This window comes from Staurois parvus, unplaced genomic scaffold (assembly GCF_062004578.1).
Source record: "Staurois parvus isolate SC_StPar_1 unplaced genomic scaffold, SC_StPar_1.0 ptg001643l, whole genome shotgun sequence".
Taxonomy (NCBI): Eukaryota; Metazoa; Chordata; class Amphibia; order Anura; family Ranidae; genus Staurois; species Staurois parvus.
The window spans coordinates 83,834-100,868 of NW_028319439.1; the positions used below are offsets into that span (position 1 = coordinate 83,834).

General features: G+C 40.5%; 1 protein-coding gene across 1 annotated transcript in view; it reads right to left on the bottom strand.

The window, feature by feature from the left end:
• Window positions 1–264: 264 nt before the first annotated feature.
• The window catches only part of LOC149434883 (uncharacterized), a 66,899-nt gene continuing 50,128 nt past the window's right edge, over window positions 265–17,035 (bottom strand). Inside the window, exon 2 of the mRNA XM_089663264.1 lies at window positions 265–1,237. Within this exon, the coding sequence (XP_089519390.1) occupies window positions 698–1,237 (540 nt within the window). The 3' untranslated portion in view covers window positions 265–697. The remainder of the gene's footprint in view (window positions 1,238–17,035) is intronic.

Genomic DNA, 17,035 nt, shown 5'->3' on the forward strand with positions numbered 1-17,035 from the left:
TGGGAAGCATGAAAAGAAAATTTAGGTTTATTTTGGGGTGTTTGTACCGTCCTGGAATATTTCTTTGATATGTTTTATGACATAAAGTAGGAGAAACAGAATTTTAACAAATTTTAGATTAAATTAACAGATTTTAACAAATCTAAAGTCGGTTTTATCTCAATTTGGTTGCAAAAGTGGAAATACACTTAAGCCCCCTTTTTTACAGTTTAACAGTTGAGGTCAGAAAACACATTTAGCTCTTTCAAAGAACAAGTGCACCTGTTATGCAAGAGTGACCCTTTATTTGTTCCCAGTAGGAGAATTAACACAGAATAAAAACACAAAGGAAAATAAACATTTCATCTTGAAAACAATAGGTGTCAATGGCAGACATTTCATTACACATTCAAATATGAATCCAAAATGCTTTCTGCTGTATGTTTTTTATACTTTTTCATATATTCAGCAATAAACTCACCATGTTAACTGCATGAGTTTAATCCAATGTAGTCATGCAATAAGTACCAAGACATCTATGGAAATAACATGTTTAGTACAGTGATTAGTGTTAATAGTGCAATTAATGAATGCATGTAAATATTGTATTTAGGAATTTCAGTTAGCATTCCTGCTAGTAGAGAATAAAATAATAACCTGCTATAGCCTTATCTGCTTGTGTTATAAGTAGCAATAAGATTCATTTTGGCACACAGAGTTAGTAGTAAGTGCAGCTCTGGGAAGATCCATCTGGACCCAGCACAAGGACCTCTTCAGTTGTGGTAATGGTGGTGGAGGAGGAAGCAGAGGTGACTTTGGAGCAGGTGTCTCCAGCAATTTCCGAGGTCTCGGTGGTGGTGTTGGTTTGGGCTGCCTTATTGCAGTAGGGGTTACTTCCTGGGTTCGGAGCTGTAGTTTCAGTAGTAGTGACGACAGGGCTTGTCTCATTTAATTTTTCAGATACCCCACTTCCAATGAGAACCCGTATTGTAGCAGGTGAGATGGAATTTGTCGTTTTTATGTAGATTTTACTTGGGGTGATGGTCTTCGTCTCAATATTGACAACAGAGGTTTTATTTATAACCAGACTTTTCAGCTCTACGTTGTTTATCACCTCTGTAATGACTCGGATACCTAATAGGCACCTGCTTCGAACTGTTGAGACAGTTATGTTCTCTTCTGGATAGCTGTGTACTGATGGCGTTACAAGTATTAGGGAAGATATATTAGTGCATTGTGTCTGTGCTGTGTTTACCCTCTGGATTCGGAGTTGTAGTTATTGTCAGTGCCAAGCCTGTTAGAGAAAATTATAGAATATATATGACACATGAAGTATATACATTACCAACAAAAAAAACTACTTTAAATTCTTGAAGAAACAAATGCAAGAAACAATATTGTTATCTACAAATCTTCAGTAGGATCCCACCTGTTTGCTTTGGCAACCAATCATAAAAAAAAAAAGCAGTCATGTGCCGTAGATGCCAAAAGAAAAAAATATATATTTTATTCATATTTTCTTTAACATTTTTTAATTTTTTTTTACTATTTGTTTTCTTTTTTACAATTTTTTTTTTTTAAATGCTGTCATCAGAGTAGCTCAATCGTTTTAACTTTCTTGAAGGGTTTCATTCATGACAGCTTGCTTACTATTGTGATGCTGTGATTACCTACAGCTATTTACATGGTACAGGGTGCTGTGATTGGCTCACGTACCATGTGATAGCTGTGGGCTATTCACAGTATCACAATATAAAGCAAGATGTCATGAATGGAAGCCATTCATGACAGTTTTGCTTACATGTTATCATGTGATCACCATAATCACAGGATCGCGCTGCTGTGCACTTCAGGTGGAGTGCCAGTATGCATGTGCACCACAATGTACGAGCAGGTCAAGGTGCCTGGGGAAGTCACACACCAGCAGTAAATGGTAGTCTCTTTTTTGGTAACGTCTACTGCACTTCAGTTTGCCTTAAAATGAAACTGATGGTCATTTTTCTTTTTTTTATGTGGTTTGCAACTATTTTTTTTTTACTTTTACTATGTTTATAATTTTGGTTTTCGAAATACATATAATGCCTCAGGTTAATGTCACACTTGGGAACATGCCACTGGTGAGAAGACATTGGTGTCTGGATCACTCTGGATGACATAATAGGGTGGTTAAACACTTACCGACTTGTATGTGTCACTGTCTTGCTACTTAAACACTACACTGAAGTGTTTTTGAAAGTGAGCAATGAAGCTTTGCTCCTGAGTCTATTAAGGGAGTGACAAATGCAAAGAAGGTGAATGTTCTTTCTGCATATTTTAGTGATCCTGTCACAGGGTCTTTTGGCCAGCAACAGGATTACAAGTGTGAAAATATCCTTACAAAGGGTTCTCTGTGTCTCTACAGAAACGGCAGAGTAGTAGAAGCAGTTGTCCATGACCAAATGAAACTTTGGACTAAAGCCTAGTACACACAGGCCGCATATCGGGTGGCATCTGTCAGTTCAATAGTGTAGGGCAGCCGGTTTGACAAAAGTCAGCCATTCTGCCATCTTCTGTCGAAGGGGCATGATCAAAAAAAGGTCTGCCAATCAGCTTCCGATCAGCATTCTCAGCCAATGGCTGAGAGCGCTGACCGGAGTGTTCTGGCGGGAGGAGGGTGTCCCCCTGTCAGAACACAAAAGCACAGCAGGGGAGATCGCTGTACTACTCCTGAGCTGTCAGTTTTTTTCGTTCAGCCCACTGTACTGAATGAAAACAAACTATTAGTGTGTACTAGGCTATAGAGGTCTCATAAAGGAATGACTCCTCAAAGTGATTCATATCTTATATGTGTAAATTTCAGCTTGAGTTACTGAGGTTTGCACAAACTACACCTGTTACAAACATTCTGCTCTAATCTCTAGTAGGCATGTGGGTAGGTGCAGCGGGGTGCGGCAGCAGTAAAGACACAGAGCCCAATTGCAGATAAACTCAGAACTTGTAATACAGAGAATGCCAACTACAAACACCCCCTGCTTAGGGTAACACTCAGTTCAAGGCAGAGAGGCAGCAGGTAAAGATACACCGACAGTGTCTGTCCTCAGATGGCGGAATGTGGCCTAGCCAGTCCAGACCCAAAGGAGAGGCTACAGTACAGGACTGTGAGTCCCTAGCCTGTCCCTACTCATCTGGAACCTTTCCCTACCGCTATCACTTTCCCTGACAGGTGGGTGCTCTTTCCCTACTCTAGCCATTTGACAAAATGTGCAACAAAACTTGGGGACAGGGACTTATAAAAAATTTGCTGACCCAAACATGGCCGCCAGAGGTGACCTGGATGCAGCAAAGCCAGCCAGAACACTGCCTCCAGCAACCTGGAAACTACATAGAAACCAAGTTTCTCCTGACTTCCTCTCCAGGCTCTGATACTGCTCTGGTCAAGAGTCACCTATACTAGAGGAAGCAGACTGCATCTGCCTACAGGTGTAAAAAGTGAAAAGCAGGCTAAAGCAAGCTACAGGAGGTGCCATTTAAACTACAGACAGAGGAAACTACAAGACTCAGCCTGGAGGCAGGAGGGGCCAGATAAATAGAAAAGCCTGGGAAAGTGCAGTGCAGTTGGGAGATAGCCGCGGGTGTGTGAACAGAGGTGGTTCCTGTTGCAGAGAGAGATAGAGCTGAGGAGACAGTTACTGTAGAGATTTTGCACTGCATTTAAACCATGGCCTGTCAATTCAAGAGAGTGGGAAGATCAGCAGGACTAAGCTAGAGTCACAGATTGTTGTGGTCAAGTTCCGTCTAGAGGCCTACTGCTGGAGTCTCCAGGGACCAAGAACAGAAACACGCTAGCTGATCGCTGCCGCAAAAAGCTGATCCGCTGTCGCAGAAGCCATCATTCATTGGATCATTGCCACAAGCTGCCCAGGAGCCAACATGAGCTTAAAGGGGGCCCCCCTCCTAGGAATGAAGTCCTGCTTCTACAGATACAATGCAGGGTGACCAGAAAGTATTAGCAGAACTCACTAATATAAACCCTTTTTAAATGTATACCCAAGGTGTCAGTGGTGCTGAGATCTTCACCAGGGTCAAGGTAAGAACAGAAGCTCCGACATAACCAGCAGCTCCTGCGGGGGGTAGCGCTACATATGTAAATAAAGGCATATCGCTAAAAGATATTCATTCCTTTTTTTATAAAGCTTCTGTATGAAGTTGGATAAAAGAGCATGCAGTGACTACGATTACATATAGGAGTTACAAATAAAGGCACAGCAGAATACAACCAACTAAATATTGCTTAACAGAGTCAAAAAGACAATGTAATTCCTTTAACCTTAGAATTGTATATATAGTAGAGTATGTATTAAATATGTATTTGTTCTTCACAAAGATCAGGTGTTTTTAGGAAGTTGGACATGTATGTTTAGGTTGTTTAATATATACTTAATTCACAATTTTTGTTGTGTGCTTGTTTGCATGTTCTCCTGTGCTTGTGTGAGTTTCCTCCATGTACTGCAGCACTAGAGCCCCTAGTTGGGATCCTGGCGAGGTCACTATCTGCATGGAGTCTGCATGCTCCCCCTGTGTTTGTGCAAGTTTCCTCTCACAGACAAGCTGGTAGGTTAATTTGTTCCAGTTTAAACTGGCCCTAGTATGTGAGTTTTGCATATATGATAGGTACCGTAAATTTTAAGCTCCTAAGGGCAAAAACTGTTGAAAATGTACAGTATGTAAAGCACTGTGGAAATTGTCTGCAGTATAGAAATACCTAAAATAAATAAATAAATAATAAATCTTCTCACAATACACAAAACATCAAATGGTAGTTTATATGTAAAGAATTCCCGTGCACTTCACAATGCTTAATGGTAACTGTAGATATTGGTAAAACTGGTTCAGCACAGACCCAATGGCATATCAAACACAGCTAAATGAGGTAAATAGCAGTGTTGCTCTCACCAAAACAGGCTTGTTGAACTACTTGTCTACCAGGCACTTCTACCCCTTCCTGCCCAGGCCAATTTTCAGCTTTCAGCGCTGTCACACTTTGAATGGCAATTACGCAGTCATGCAACACTGTACTCATATGAAATGTTTTCAATTTTTTGACAGATAGAGCTTTATTTTGGTGGTATTTAAGCACCACTGTTTAATTTCTTATTTTTTGCTAAACAAACCAGCAAAGAACTGAAAATTTTGGAAAAAAAAGTTTTTCCTTAGTTTGTTATAAAATTTTGTAAATGAGTAATTTTTCTCCTTCATTGATGTGCGCTGATGAGGCTGCAGTGATGGGCACTGATAGGCGGCACTGATGAGGAAGCACTGGTAGGTGGCACTGATGTGCATTGACAGGCATCACTGGTGGGCATTGACAGACATCACTGATGGCCACTGAAAGGCAGTACTCACATATATGGCACTGCTAGGGAGCATTGATGGGCAGCACTGACTGGCACTAATAGGCGGCACTGATTGGCAGGACTCATAGGCGGCACTGATAGGTGGCACTGAAAGGCAACTAAGATGGGCACTGATATGTGGCATTGATGTGCACTGGTAGGCACTGAAATGTGGCATTGATGTGCACTGATGGCCACTGACAGGTGGCATTGATGGGTACTGACAGGTGGCACTGATGGGGCTACACTGATCATCTGTGCCCTGATGATCAGTGTAGATGTCCCCTCTGAGGAATGTCATTTACTGGCTCTCCTCACGAGCTGTCAGCGTGGCAGTTCATAAGGAGGGGAATGCCGATAACCAGCATTTCCTTATTTACATGCGATCAGCTGTGATTGAACATAACTGATCACGTGACAGAGCCAACATCAAATCTTTTCAGGGACACAGCGCACCACCAATCACCGCGCTGCATGCCCCACACAAGCAGTTAGAGTGGGAGGACTTCATATGACGTCCTCCCAGAACGAGAGAACCGCCGCCTGTCCATCATTTCCTTATATGACGGGCAGGAGGCGGTTAAATAACATCCTTATCCAACCAACCTAGAGCAAGGGTCAGTTTACTGTCCGCTAGATTTTCTGGGCCAGGAATGTGGCCAATGGGAGTAGAAAAGGCCCCAATGGTGAGTAAGCAATGCTCCAAGCTTGGTGGTCAATGGAAGGAATTCTCCATCTTTGCTGTCAGTGGAAGGAATGGTGCTTCATTGTTGGTGTCAGTAGGGAAAAATAGTGCTGCATATCAATGGGAGGATTAATGCTTCATATCACTAGGAGGAATAATGCCTCAAGGGACAGATAAAGACAACCAAAGAGCCACATTCAGCCTGTAGACAGCAGTTTGGAGACCGCTGTGCTAGAGGTTTTGCAGTTGATATGAAGAGTAGAGAAGCAGGGGTTCCTTTTGCTATGGTGTCCCATTACACTTAGTTACTCCACTGTGGCATCCCATCCCTTCCTGTGCCTGTCCTCTCCTTTCCATGGCAAAGCATGATTACTAATTACAAAATCATAAAGGACATTGGTACCTTATTAATTAGAAAAAACAAAAGATAAAAAGTTGTGGGCTCAACACCACTAACCTGGTAAGGAAAAGAGGGAAGGTGTAATTAAATTGAAACTGCCAAATATTAAATCCCACAATATTCTCTAAACTCTTCCTACTGACTGTACATATATATGCAGCCTCTTGGCAGGTGGGCTTTAACTCCTAGCGGCCAAATATATGCGGCCCTATAGAAACACTTTACTGTGCTGGGAGCGCGCAGGCAGTAACAAATATGTACCAGAATCCTCTCGTTGCATACTTACGACCAGGAGCTTTCTGGCCATGTGACCGCTGCGACTGCCAATCACAGCAGTCACATGATTCGAATGCACGCCTCCTAGTATTTAGATCCTCTTAAGGGGCCGGGAGGTGGCTTCAGGAAGGGGTTAATGTTTCAAATAATAAATGTAAATAAAATTTAAAATTACCTTGGCCAAGTATTAAATAAAACACGTGTAAACTGGCCTCCTCCTGTATGAAGGTAAATTGCCTATAATGTACTATATATACAGTATATATATATATAACACAGATAACAAGAATATAACAAGGATAACAAGGATAAAATGTGTACAAAAGGCATTGCTTAAATCCCACTGCTGATGTGAATGGCCTCAGTGGTCTGTCATGTGAAGATGTCTGCTGATGATTAATTTATAGTCTGCATTGTACATTGAATAAGTCTTGCCGCCAATGTCATCTGTTTTATATTATTACAATACAAGTTACCTACCAGCATTTGAGACACCTACTAATCGGTCATGTTTGGATCTGCAGGGGTCCACACCTTCAATACTGAAATATAAGGAGTTATTTTACTCTTGTGTTATTGTTATTTGGATCATTTCCGTATTTACCGGCGTATAAGACGACTGGGCGTATAAGACGACCCCCTAATTTTCCTGTTAAAATATAGGGTTTGGGCTATACTCGCCATATAAGACTACCCCTCTTCCAACGCACACCAAATAAAAATGAAAAAACATCAGATTTGATTTCAATATGGTATGGTATTCCAATGATGGGGCACACTTCCTCACTCTGACACCAATGATGGGGCACTATTCCTCCCACTGACACTAATGATGGGACACTATTCCTCACACACTGACACTAATGATGGGGCACCATCATTGGTGTCAATGGGAGGAATAGTGCCCCATCACTGGTGTCAGTGGGAGGAATAGTGCCCCATCACTGGTGTCAGAGCAACGAATCGTGCCCCATCATTGGTGTCAGTGGCAGGAATAGCACCCCATCATTGGTGTCCGTGGGAGGAATAGCGCCCCATCATTGCTGTCAGTGGGAGGAATCGTGCCCCATCATTGGTGTCAGAGCAACGAATCGTGCCCCATTATTGGTGTCAGTGGGAGGAATAGCACCCCATCATTGGTATCAGTGTAAAGAATTGTGCCCCATCATTGGTGTCAGTGGGAGGAATAGCACCCCATCATTGGTGTCAGTGGAAGGAATAGCGCCCCATCATTGGTGTCAGTGGGAGGAATAGCGCCCCATCATTGGTGTCAGTGGGAGGAATAGCGCCCCATCATTGGTGTCAGTGGGAGTAATAGTGCCCCATCGTTGGTGTCAGTGGGGGGAGGAATAGTGCCCCATCGTTGGTGTCAGTGGGGGGAGGAATAGTGCCCCATCGTTGGTGTCAGTGGAAGGAATAGTGCCCCATCATTGGTGTCAGTGGGAGGAATAATGCCCCATCATTAGTATCACTGACACCAATGATGGGGCACTATTCCTCCCACTGACACCAATGACACTTGCTGACTCCTGTTCTAGTATGGTGCTGCTGCAGCCAGCATATGTGGTTGCAGCAGCACCTCTGCGCTGCACACACACCCTCACTCGATTTTCGCGGGTCCGCTTGGCTCCACCTCCTCGCCCGTGATTGGCCGCCTGTGTGCCTTTCCTGAGCTACAGTTCTGGCGGCCAATCACCGGTGAGGAGGCGGAGGCGAGCGGCAGGAGTGAGGGAGTGGCCGGAGTGACTGAAGGAGCAGCGCTTCCTGGATGGATCGTCGTGGGAGCCAGGTAAGAGACTGCAGCCCTCTGCCCACCTCTGTACTTGGTGTCCCTTCCGTCGGAAGGGGGGGACGGCGGCAGCACCACGCCGCCCCCTAAAAAGTGCCCCCTGATGTGTACCGGCGTATAAGACGACCCCCGACTTTTGAGAAGATTTTCAAGGGTCAAAATGTCGTCTTATACGCCGGAAAATACGGTAAGTAAAAGAATATTGTAGGTTCTAATATTTTGCTGATTAAATTTAACCACCTCCCACCTGGCCTATAGATAAAAAGATGGTGGAGTGGGAGCACTGCCAGTCACATGCGCTACAGATCGCGCTGCAGCCCAGTCTGTCATCAGCTGTGCTTACCAAACACATCAGATGACAGATCATTGTAGCAGGCTGTTGGATACCATGTTCCTGTATTTTGTGCAACAACTACATCAGTATTCAGTAGCGATATCTTCTTCAACCAATAGACAGCAGTGATTTAAAAATGTACAGCTGCATCTATGGTAAACACTATATGTTCTCTGTATAAAGTTTCCTGTTTCCTTGTTGCAGTGAAGCAGAAAAGCACATGTGGACTGTTCACTGTCTGTTCTGTAAGGCTATGTACAGAATTTCTAACAGGTTATTGGCCCAGAAGCATAGGAATCCCAGTCACATCCTGCTACAGCATGTAAATACGAGATACAGCAACAGAAAGAGGACTGCAGCAGAATAAAAGAAAATGGCCAGTAACACAGCTGAAGCAAACCTTTCATTTGCAAATCTGACAAACCAGAACTACCAGTCTTGGAAATTCAGGATGAAATTATGCTAATAAGAGAAGGTATGTGGAAATGTATAAATTAATTCAGGCCAGAGAATCCTTCAGATGAATAGAAACTCCAGAAAACTCTTAGCATAGAAGACGATCAAAAGGCCAGGATATGCAGGATTACATAAGGCACACCTTGGAAATGGTCGAACGCCTGAGAAGTATAAGAAGAAATTTAACATTTTCATATTACAGCACTATTACTTAGTGGTTTACCAAAAAGTTATGAAATGCTTGTCACAGCTCTTGATGCACATCCAGGTGATTAAATGACATTGGAATATGTTATGGATGAATATAAGCTTAAAACAGAAAGCATTAATAGTGACAGTGCTTCTATCGCAGAGTCTGCTTTAAAGATGAAAAATAGGAATAAAAACTGTAACATGCAACAAGGAACATGTGAATTCTTTGTGTGCAAGAAACACGGCTATTTAAAAGCAGATTGCAGAATCTGGAAAGCTAGAATGCAAAAACAAATTAAACTGCAAAAGGCCAAAAGTGTGAAGGAAGAAACTGATTTTACGTCAGATAATGAATATGTTTTTCAATCTAAAAATCACATGACAAATGACAGAAATGTCAATATTCACCTTGACCAGAGTAAAACAGAAAAAAAAAAATCACCACAGCCAATGAACAAATTATGGAATCAGAAGGAATAGGATTTGGTTTTCTTTACTGTCCGATTCTCTACTGTTGCCAAAAAGATACCTGTAAAAAATGTCCTGTATGTCCCTGCTCTTGAAACTAATTTGGCGGTGAAGAAGCTCACAAAACAAGGCAATGTAATGAACTTACAAGGTGACAGTTGTGTCATCACAAAAGAGGATAACTTACTTGCAAAGGCTAAAATTGCAGATGAACTGTATCAGCTGAACTGCAGTGTGTTGGTTAATACTGCCAAAGGGAGAAAACATTCAAACTGCATTCACAGATGGCACAGATGACTTGGGCACAGAAGTCCTGACATAATTAAGAAATTAACTGAATGACTATGCAAATATAAATGCACCAGCAGTATAAAAGAACAAATGACAAGAAAACCCAAAGCAAAGTAACAGCAAATCTAAAAAAAACCCTTCTGCACTTAATTTATTCAGATTTTTGTGGTCCAATGGAAAAAATTGGCTCCCAGAAAGAAGAGGTATTTTCTCATTTTTGTAGATGATTACTCCAGGTATACTACACTATATCTATTACACAACAAAAGTAAAATACTAGAGAAACTTGAACAGTATTTGGCTTAGGTAAGCAACAAATTTGGCAAAATGCCGAGTGTATTGCCCACAGACAATTTAACTGAATATGCAGTTGATACACAGGTGATTCTCAGAAAGCATGGCATAATATTTCAAGCTACTGTACCATGCAATCCAAAACAAAATAGGGATGCAGAAGGAATGAATGTGAGAGTGGAAGAAAGAATATGAGAGTGGAAGAACTATGCTGTTTGATGCAGATTGCCATCCACATACTGGGGGGAAGCAATTATGACTGCATGCTGTCTCCAAAATCAACTACCAGGAGCATTCCATATGAACTGTGGAATGGAAAGGCTGCAAATTTGAATCCTATAGAAATTTGTGGAAGCAACGCCTATGTGCACATCCCAAAAGAAAAATGTACAGAATGGGATGCCTGCGCAAAGGAAGGTGTACTTGTGGGGTATGGTGAATAGCAACAGGAACATATAATTCTACACCAAGACACAAACAAGATAACCATCAGTAGAAGCGTAACTGTCTATGAAACTTCAGTGTGTTCAAAATTTCATGAACTAACTCAAACGCTTCAAACTGATGGAAATGCTAAATCAGTGTCACATGAAGATAAGCAACAAAGTGACACAAAAATAGAAATGAATGCAAACAATCCAAATACTGTAAAAGAACAAATTATGCCATAAGAGGCTTCAATCAGGAAATTCATCAGCAGCAATAAAGGCATCCCAGCCAACCGTCTGTCCTATGTTGCTCGTGTAGCATTAAAATCTGAGCCAAATTCAGGAGATGAGATGCAAAGACTTCCAACTCATGAAAAACAAAAGTGGATCAGAGCTGCTGATGCAAACCCTTAGTGAACTGTAGATAAGTACACTTTCAGAGCTACCTCATGGTAACTATGCAATCAGCTGCAAATCGGTTACTAAGGCCAAATGCAACTCTGAAGGCAAAGTCTGTAGGTACAAAACACAGATAGTGTCAAAAAGGTACACACGAAAATTTGGTGAGAATTATGATGCTACTTTTGCTCCAGTTGCAAAACAAAATACTTTCAGAACATTGTTAACAGTGGTGTCTTCTCGGAAAATGGTTGTGAAGTACCATAATATCACAACAGGCTTTCTTAATGGTGATATCAAAAAGGAAAAGTTTATGACACTACCAGAAGGGTACGTATAAAAAGGAGAAGAGTATCTTGTGTGCAAGTTGCAGAAATCACTTTACAAACTCAAGCAATCAGCTCAAGCATGGAATTTAAAAATAAACAAAGTCTTGCTAGACAAAGGAGTCATATGCAGCAAAGCTGACCCATGTTTATACTCAAAATGTGTAGATTATGAATATATGTGTATTTTACTATGTAGACGGCTTGATTGTTGCTCACAAAAAGGACGAGGAAGTTATAAAGTTGACTTCAGTAACCAGCATTTTCAGACTAAAGATCTTGGGGATGTAACATATTACCCAGGAATTATTGTATAGTGTAAAGAAGAAGGCAGCTTCCTGTTATATCAGAAATCTTAAATTGAAGCGGCATTTCAACAGTTTGGCATTACTGAAGCCAAAGAAAGAAGTTCTCCCATGGACACAGCATACCTACCCATATGAAAGAAAAATATATTTGAAATATATGTTAAAAATATTCTTCCCAAATATATTGACGTATATTTGAAATACTACAATTTTGGCCATATTCAATATATTTCAATAAATATATAAAGGCACACCTATTTTGATAACGTGCTTGGCACAAAACGTGTCAAGGAGGAGCCATAACGTCGTGACGTCACGCCACTGGAGCTGCACGTAGGTCCGGCAGCCATTTTGGAGAGTGGCTGATCAGCCATATGTGCTTTACTGCAATATTTGTTTATTTTGGCATTTTCTGCATGTTGATGCAATTTTTATGGATAACTATGCTGGATGATCATCTTTTACCAATAAATTAAAGATTTTAAGTACTACACTATGAGGCAATTTTTATCATTAGCTCTGATCTGAGCTAAGATCACAGAGACCCCCAGAGGAAGATTGGCTGCAGAGGAGGCTTGTGTCCAGAGGAGGGATCCTTGTTCCAGGCTGGCTGACAGATTTACCTAAAGGGGCTCCCTACAGAGTCATATCTGCTTAATGCGCATAATTTATACATTTTTACACGGATTGAATCACATGGATTCCTAACGGAAGTCACATATGAATGTATATGAGTGAAGCACTAATTTGCTGACCTGACCGTGTCAAGCCTGCACTATTTCTGAACACTTTTCTTCATTATAAAACTATTTTATTATCATGTTTTATTTGGCGCCTGATGATGCGCTATATTCACCTGGATTCATATCTTCATTACTGTATTACATATTATTTCTATACAAGAAATACAAATTTTTTCATTTTAAGCGCTGTACTATTAATTGATTGGTTTTCACTAGGTTTAGGGTTCCTAAGTTGGTGCATTCGCAGCTGGTTATAATTATTAATTTTTATCATCAATTTATCGTTATATTTTATTTTGTGTGCTCGCTACAACCCTGATTATTTCAGTATTTCAAAAACTGATCTACTGGGATTTTCACATACAACCATTTCTAGGGTTTACAGAGATTGGTCCAAAAAAGAGAAAATATCCAGTAAGTGACAGTTGTGTGAATGAAAATGCCTTGTTGATGTCAGAGGAGAATGAGCAGACTGGTTCGAAATGATAGAAAGGCAACAGAACTCATGTCAATATGGACCAAAATCTGAGGAATGTTTCCAACACCTTGTTGAACCTGTGCCACAAAGAATTAAAGGCAGTTCTGAAGGCAAAAGGGGGTCCAACCCGGTACTAGAAAGGTGTACCTAATAAAGTGGCCGGTGAGTATACACACACACACACAGTTCCAAATTATTATGCAAATCCTATTTAAGTGTCACAAAGATGAAATATTTTGTTTTTCAGTTTAACTCATGGATGGCATTGTGTGTCAGGGCTCTTTTGATCACTGAAAACAATCACGGACACCTGTGATAATTAGATTGGCCAGTGAGCCCAATTTAAGGAAAAACTACTAAAGGAGGGTGTTCCACATTATTAAGCAGAGCACCATTTTCAAGCAATATGGGGAAGAAAAAGGATCTCTCTGCTGCCGAAAAGAGTGAAATAGTTCAATGCCTTGGACGAGGTATGAAAACATTAGATATTTCACGAATAGCTTAAGCATGATCATCGCACTATTAAGAGATTTGTGGCTGATTCAGAGCACAGACGGGTTCGTGCAGATAAAGGCACATTGAAGAAGATTTCTGCCACATCCATGCATCGGATCAAGAGAGCAGCTGCTAAAATACAATTACATAGCAGCAAACAGATATTTGAAGCTGCTGGTGCCTCTGGAGTCCCACGGACATCAAGGTGTAGAGTCCTCCAGAGTCTTGCAACTGTGCATAAACCTTCTAGTCGCCCACCAATAACCAATGCTCACAAGCAAAAACGGCTGCATTGGGCAGAAAAATACATGAAGACTAATTTTCAAACAGTCCTGTTCACTGATGAGTGCCGTGCAACCCTGGATGGTCCAGATGGATAGAGTAGTGGATGGTTGATGGACGGCCACCCTGTTCCAACAAGGCTGCAACGTCAGCAAGGCGGTGGTGGAGTCATGTTTTGGGCCAGAATCATGGGAACAGAGCTGGTCGGTCCCTTTAGAGCCCCCGAAGGTGTAAAGATGACCTCTGCAAAGTATGTGGAATTTATGACTGTTCACATTCTTCCCTGGTACAGAAGGAAGAACTATGCTTTCCATAATAAAATAATCTTCATGCATGACAATGCACCATCTCATGCTGCAAAGAATACCTCTGAATCAATGGCTGTTATGGGGATAAAAGGAGAGAAAGTCATGGTGTGGCCTCCATCCTCCCCTGACCTCAATCCTATTGAGAACCTTTGGAGCATCCTCAAGCAAAAGATCTATGAGGGTGGGGGGCAGTTTACATCCAAACAGCAGCTCTGGGAGGCTATTCTGACATCTTGCAAACAGATTCAAGCAGAAACTGTCCAAAAACTCACAAGTTCAATGGATGCAAGACTTGTGAACTTGTCAAATAAGGGGTCCTATGTTAAAATGTAACGTGGCCTGTTAAAATGTTTAAAAAGTAAAAATGTTGTTAAATTTTCAGTTCTTTACAACTTATAAAGTTTTTTGAAACTTACTGTGCGTAATAATTTGGAACAGTGCATTGTAAGTTTTTTATGTTTAAAAAAATACTGTTATCATTAGGAGGTTTGTTCAATAAAATTTGAATTGTACTTTTAATAGTTGATAACATGAGAATTATGCTGACTGTTATTTACATCAATTATTTAGGTAAATGAGAAAAATGTAATTTGCATAATAATTTGGAACACGGATATATTATATATATATATATAAAATAAATATATATATTATATAATTAATTTTTTTTCTCAGAGAATAGGTGCAGGAACTTCATTCTTCTAGGTCACACCTTGTCTCCACCCATTGACCACCTCTGAATTGGTTCCACCCTCCCCGTTTTTGAGAAAACCAAGTATCTTTTTTAAGCTGCTAAGTAATTTGTAAGTAGTTTGCTAATAATAATAAGATAAGCTGCAGAATAGATCCTGTGCACCCAGGAACAATAGATGCCCACCCCCAGCAACAATAGATCTAACCCAGCAACAATAGACCCCCAGTAGCAACAACAGATCTCCCTGGAGCCAGAATCCCCACCAGCAACAATAGTCTTCCCCAGCAACAAAAGAACCCCCATGCAAAAATAGATCCCGTCTAGCGACTATAGATCCCCTAGCAGCTAGAATCATTGCCATTACATGCATTCAGTGCTGAAGGTGTGGGAACTACTATATATATATATATATATATATATATATATATATATATATATATATATATATATATAAAAATTTAATGGTTTTTTTACATAGGGCACAACTGAGTTATGTGTTTTCACAAAAGTTAATTCATATTTTTTATACATATTTCTTTCCATTTTTAGATCACAGTGACAGGAAATATTTGGCTGGCAGTCATGGGTGTGAGAGACCTAGTGTTATCACACATTCAGACTCATACCTCATCAATGGTGGTGTGACCTGTTGCCAGAGAGGAGAGATTGTCCTGGATTTACAGGTTTTTTAAGTTTCTCATACGTATTTAACCAGAAAACCTTGGGCATTCCTTGCATAGCCAGCATTTCCCTTCATGCCAACTGTCATGCGTGTAACCTTCATGACCCGGCAGGCAGGTGCACAGCTGGCTTCTGCTCTGTGTTACAGGAGCCCCAGTGGAAATGAAGAGTATCCTCATTTTCATTTTTTATATTTGATGTATTACAGGTATTTATATAGCACTGACAATTTACAGAGCGCATTATGTATATTGTACATTCACACCACTCCCTTTCCCCAAGGAGCTTACAATCTTAGGTACCTGCCTCACATGCAGCCTATACAGACTAGAGCCAATTTACCTCCCAGCATGCTTTTTAGATTGTGGGAGGAAACTGGAACACCAGGAGAAAATCCAGGCAACAGCAGGGAGGAACTCTGATTCGATGGGGGAAGCCTCTTATAGGGGGCCTCTGATGTGAAGCAAAACTCTGATTTGATGGGGTGGAAGGAGCTTTAGATATTTATGTTCTTTACAACCTATAAAGTTTTTTGAAACTTACTGTGCGTAATAATTTGGAACAGTGCATTGTAAGTTTTTTATGTTTAAAAAAATACTGTTATCATTAGGAGGTTTGTTCAATAAAATTTGAATTGTACTTTTAATAGTTGATAACATGAGAATTATGCTGACTGTTATTTACATCAATTATTTAGGTAAATGAGAAAAATATAATTTGCATAATAATTTGGAACACGGATATATTATATATATATATATATAAAATAAATATATATATTATATAATAAATTTTTTTTCTCAGAGAATAGGTGCAGGAACTTCCTTCTTCTAGGTCACACCTTGTCTCCACCCATTGACCACCTCTGAATTGGTTCCACCCTCCCCGTTTTTGAGAAAACCAAGTATCTTTTTTAAGCTGCTAAGTAATTTGTAAGTAGTTTGCTAATAATAATAAGATAAGCTGCAGAATAGATCCTGTGCACCCAGGAACAATAGATGCCCACCCCCAGCAACAATAGATCTAACCCAGCAACAATAGACCCCAGTAGCAACAACAGATCTCCCTGGAGCCAGAATCCCCACCAGCAACAATAGTCTTCCCCAGCAACAAAAGAACCCCCATGCAAAAATAGATCCCGTCTAGCGACTATAGATCCCCTAGCAGCTAGAATCATTGCCATTACATGCATTCAGTGCTGAAGGTGTGGGAACTACTATATATATATATATATATATATATATATATATATATATATATATCATTTTTTTTTAATGGTTTTTTTACATAGGGCACAACTGAGTTATGTGTTTTCACAGAAGTTAATTCATATTTTTTATACATATTTCTTTCCATT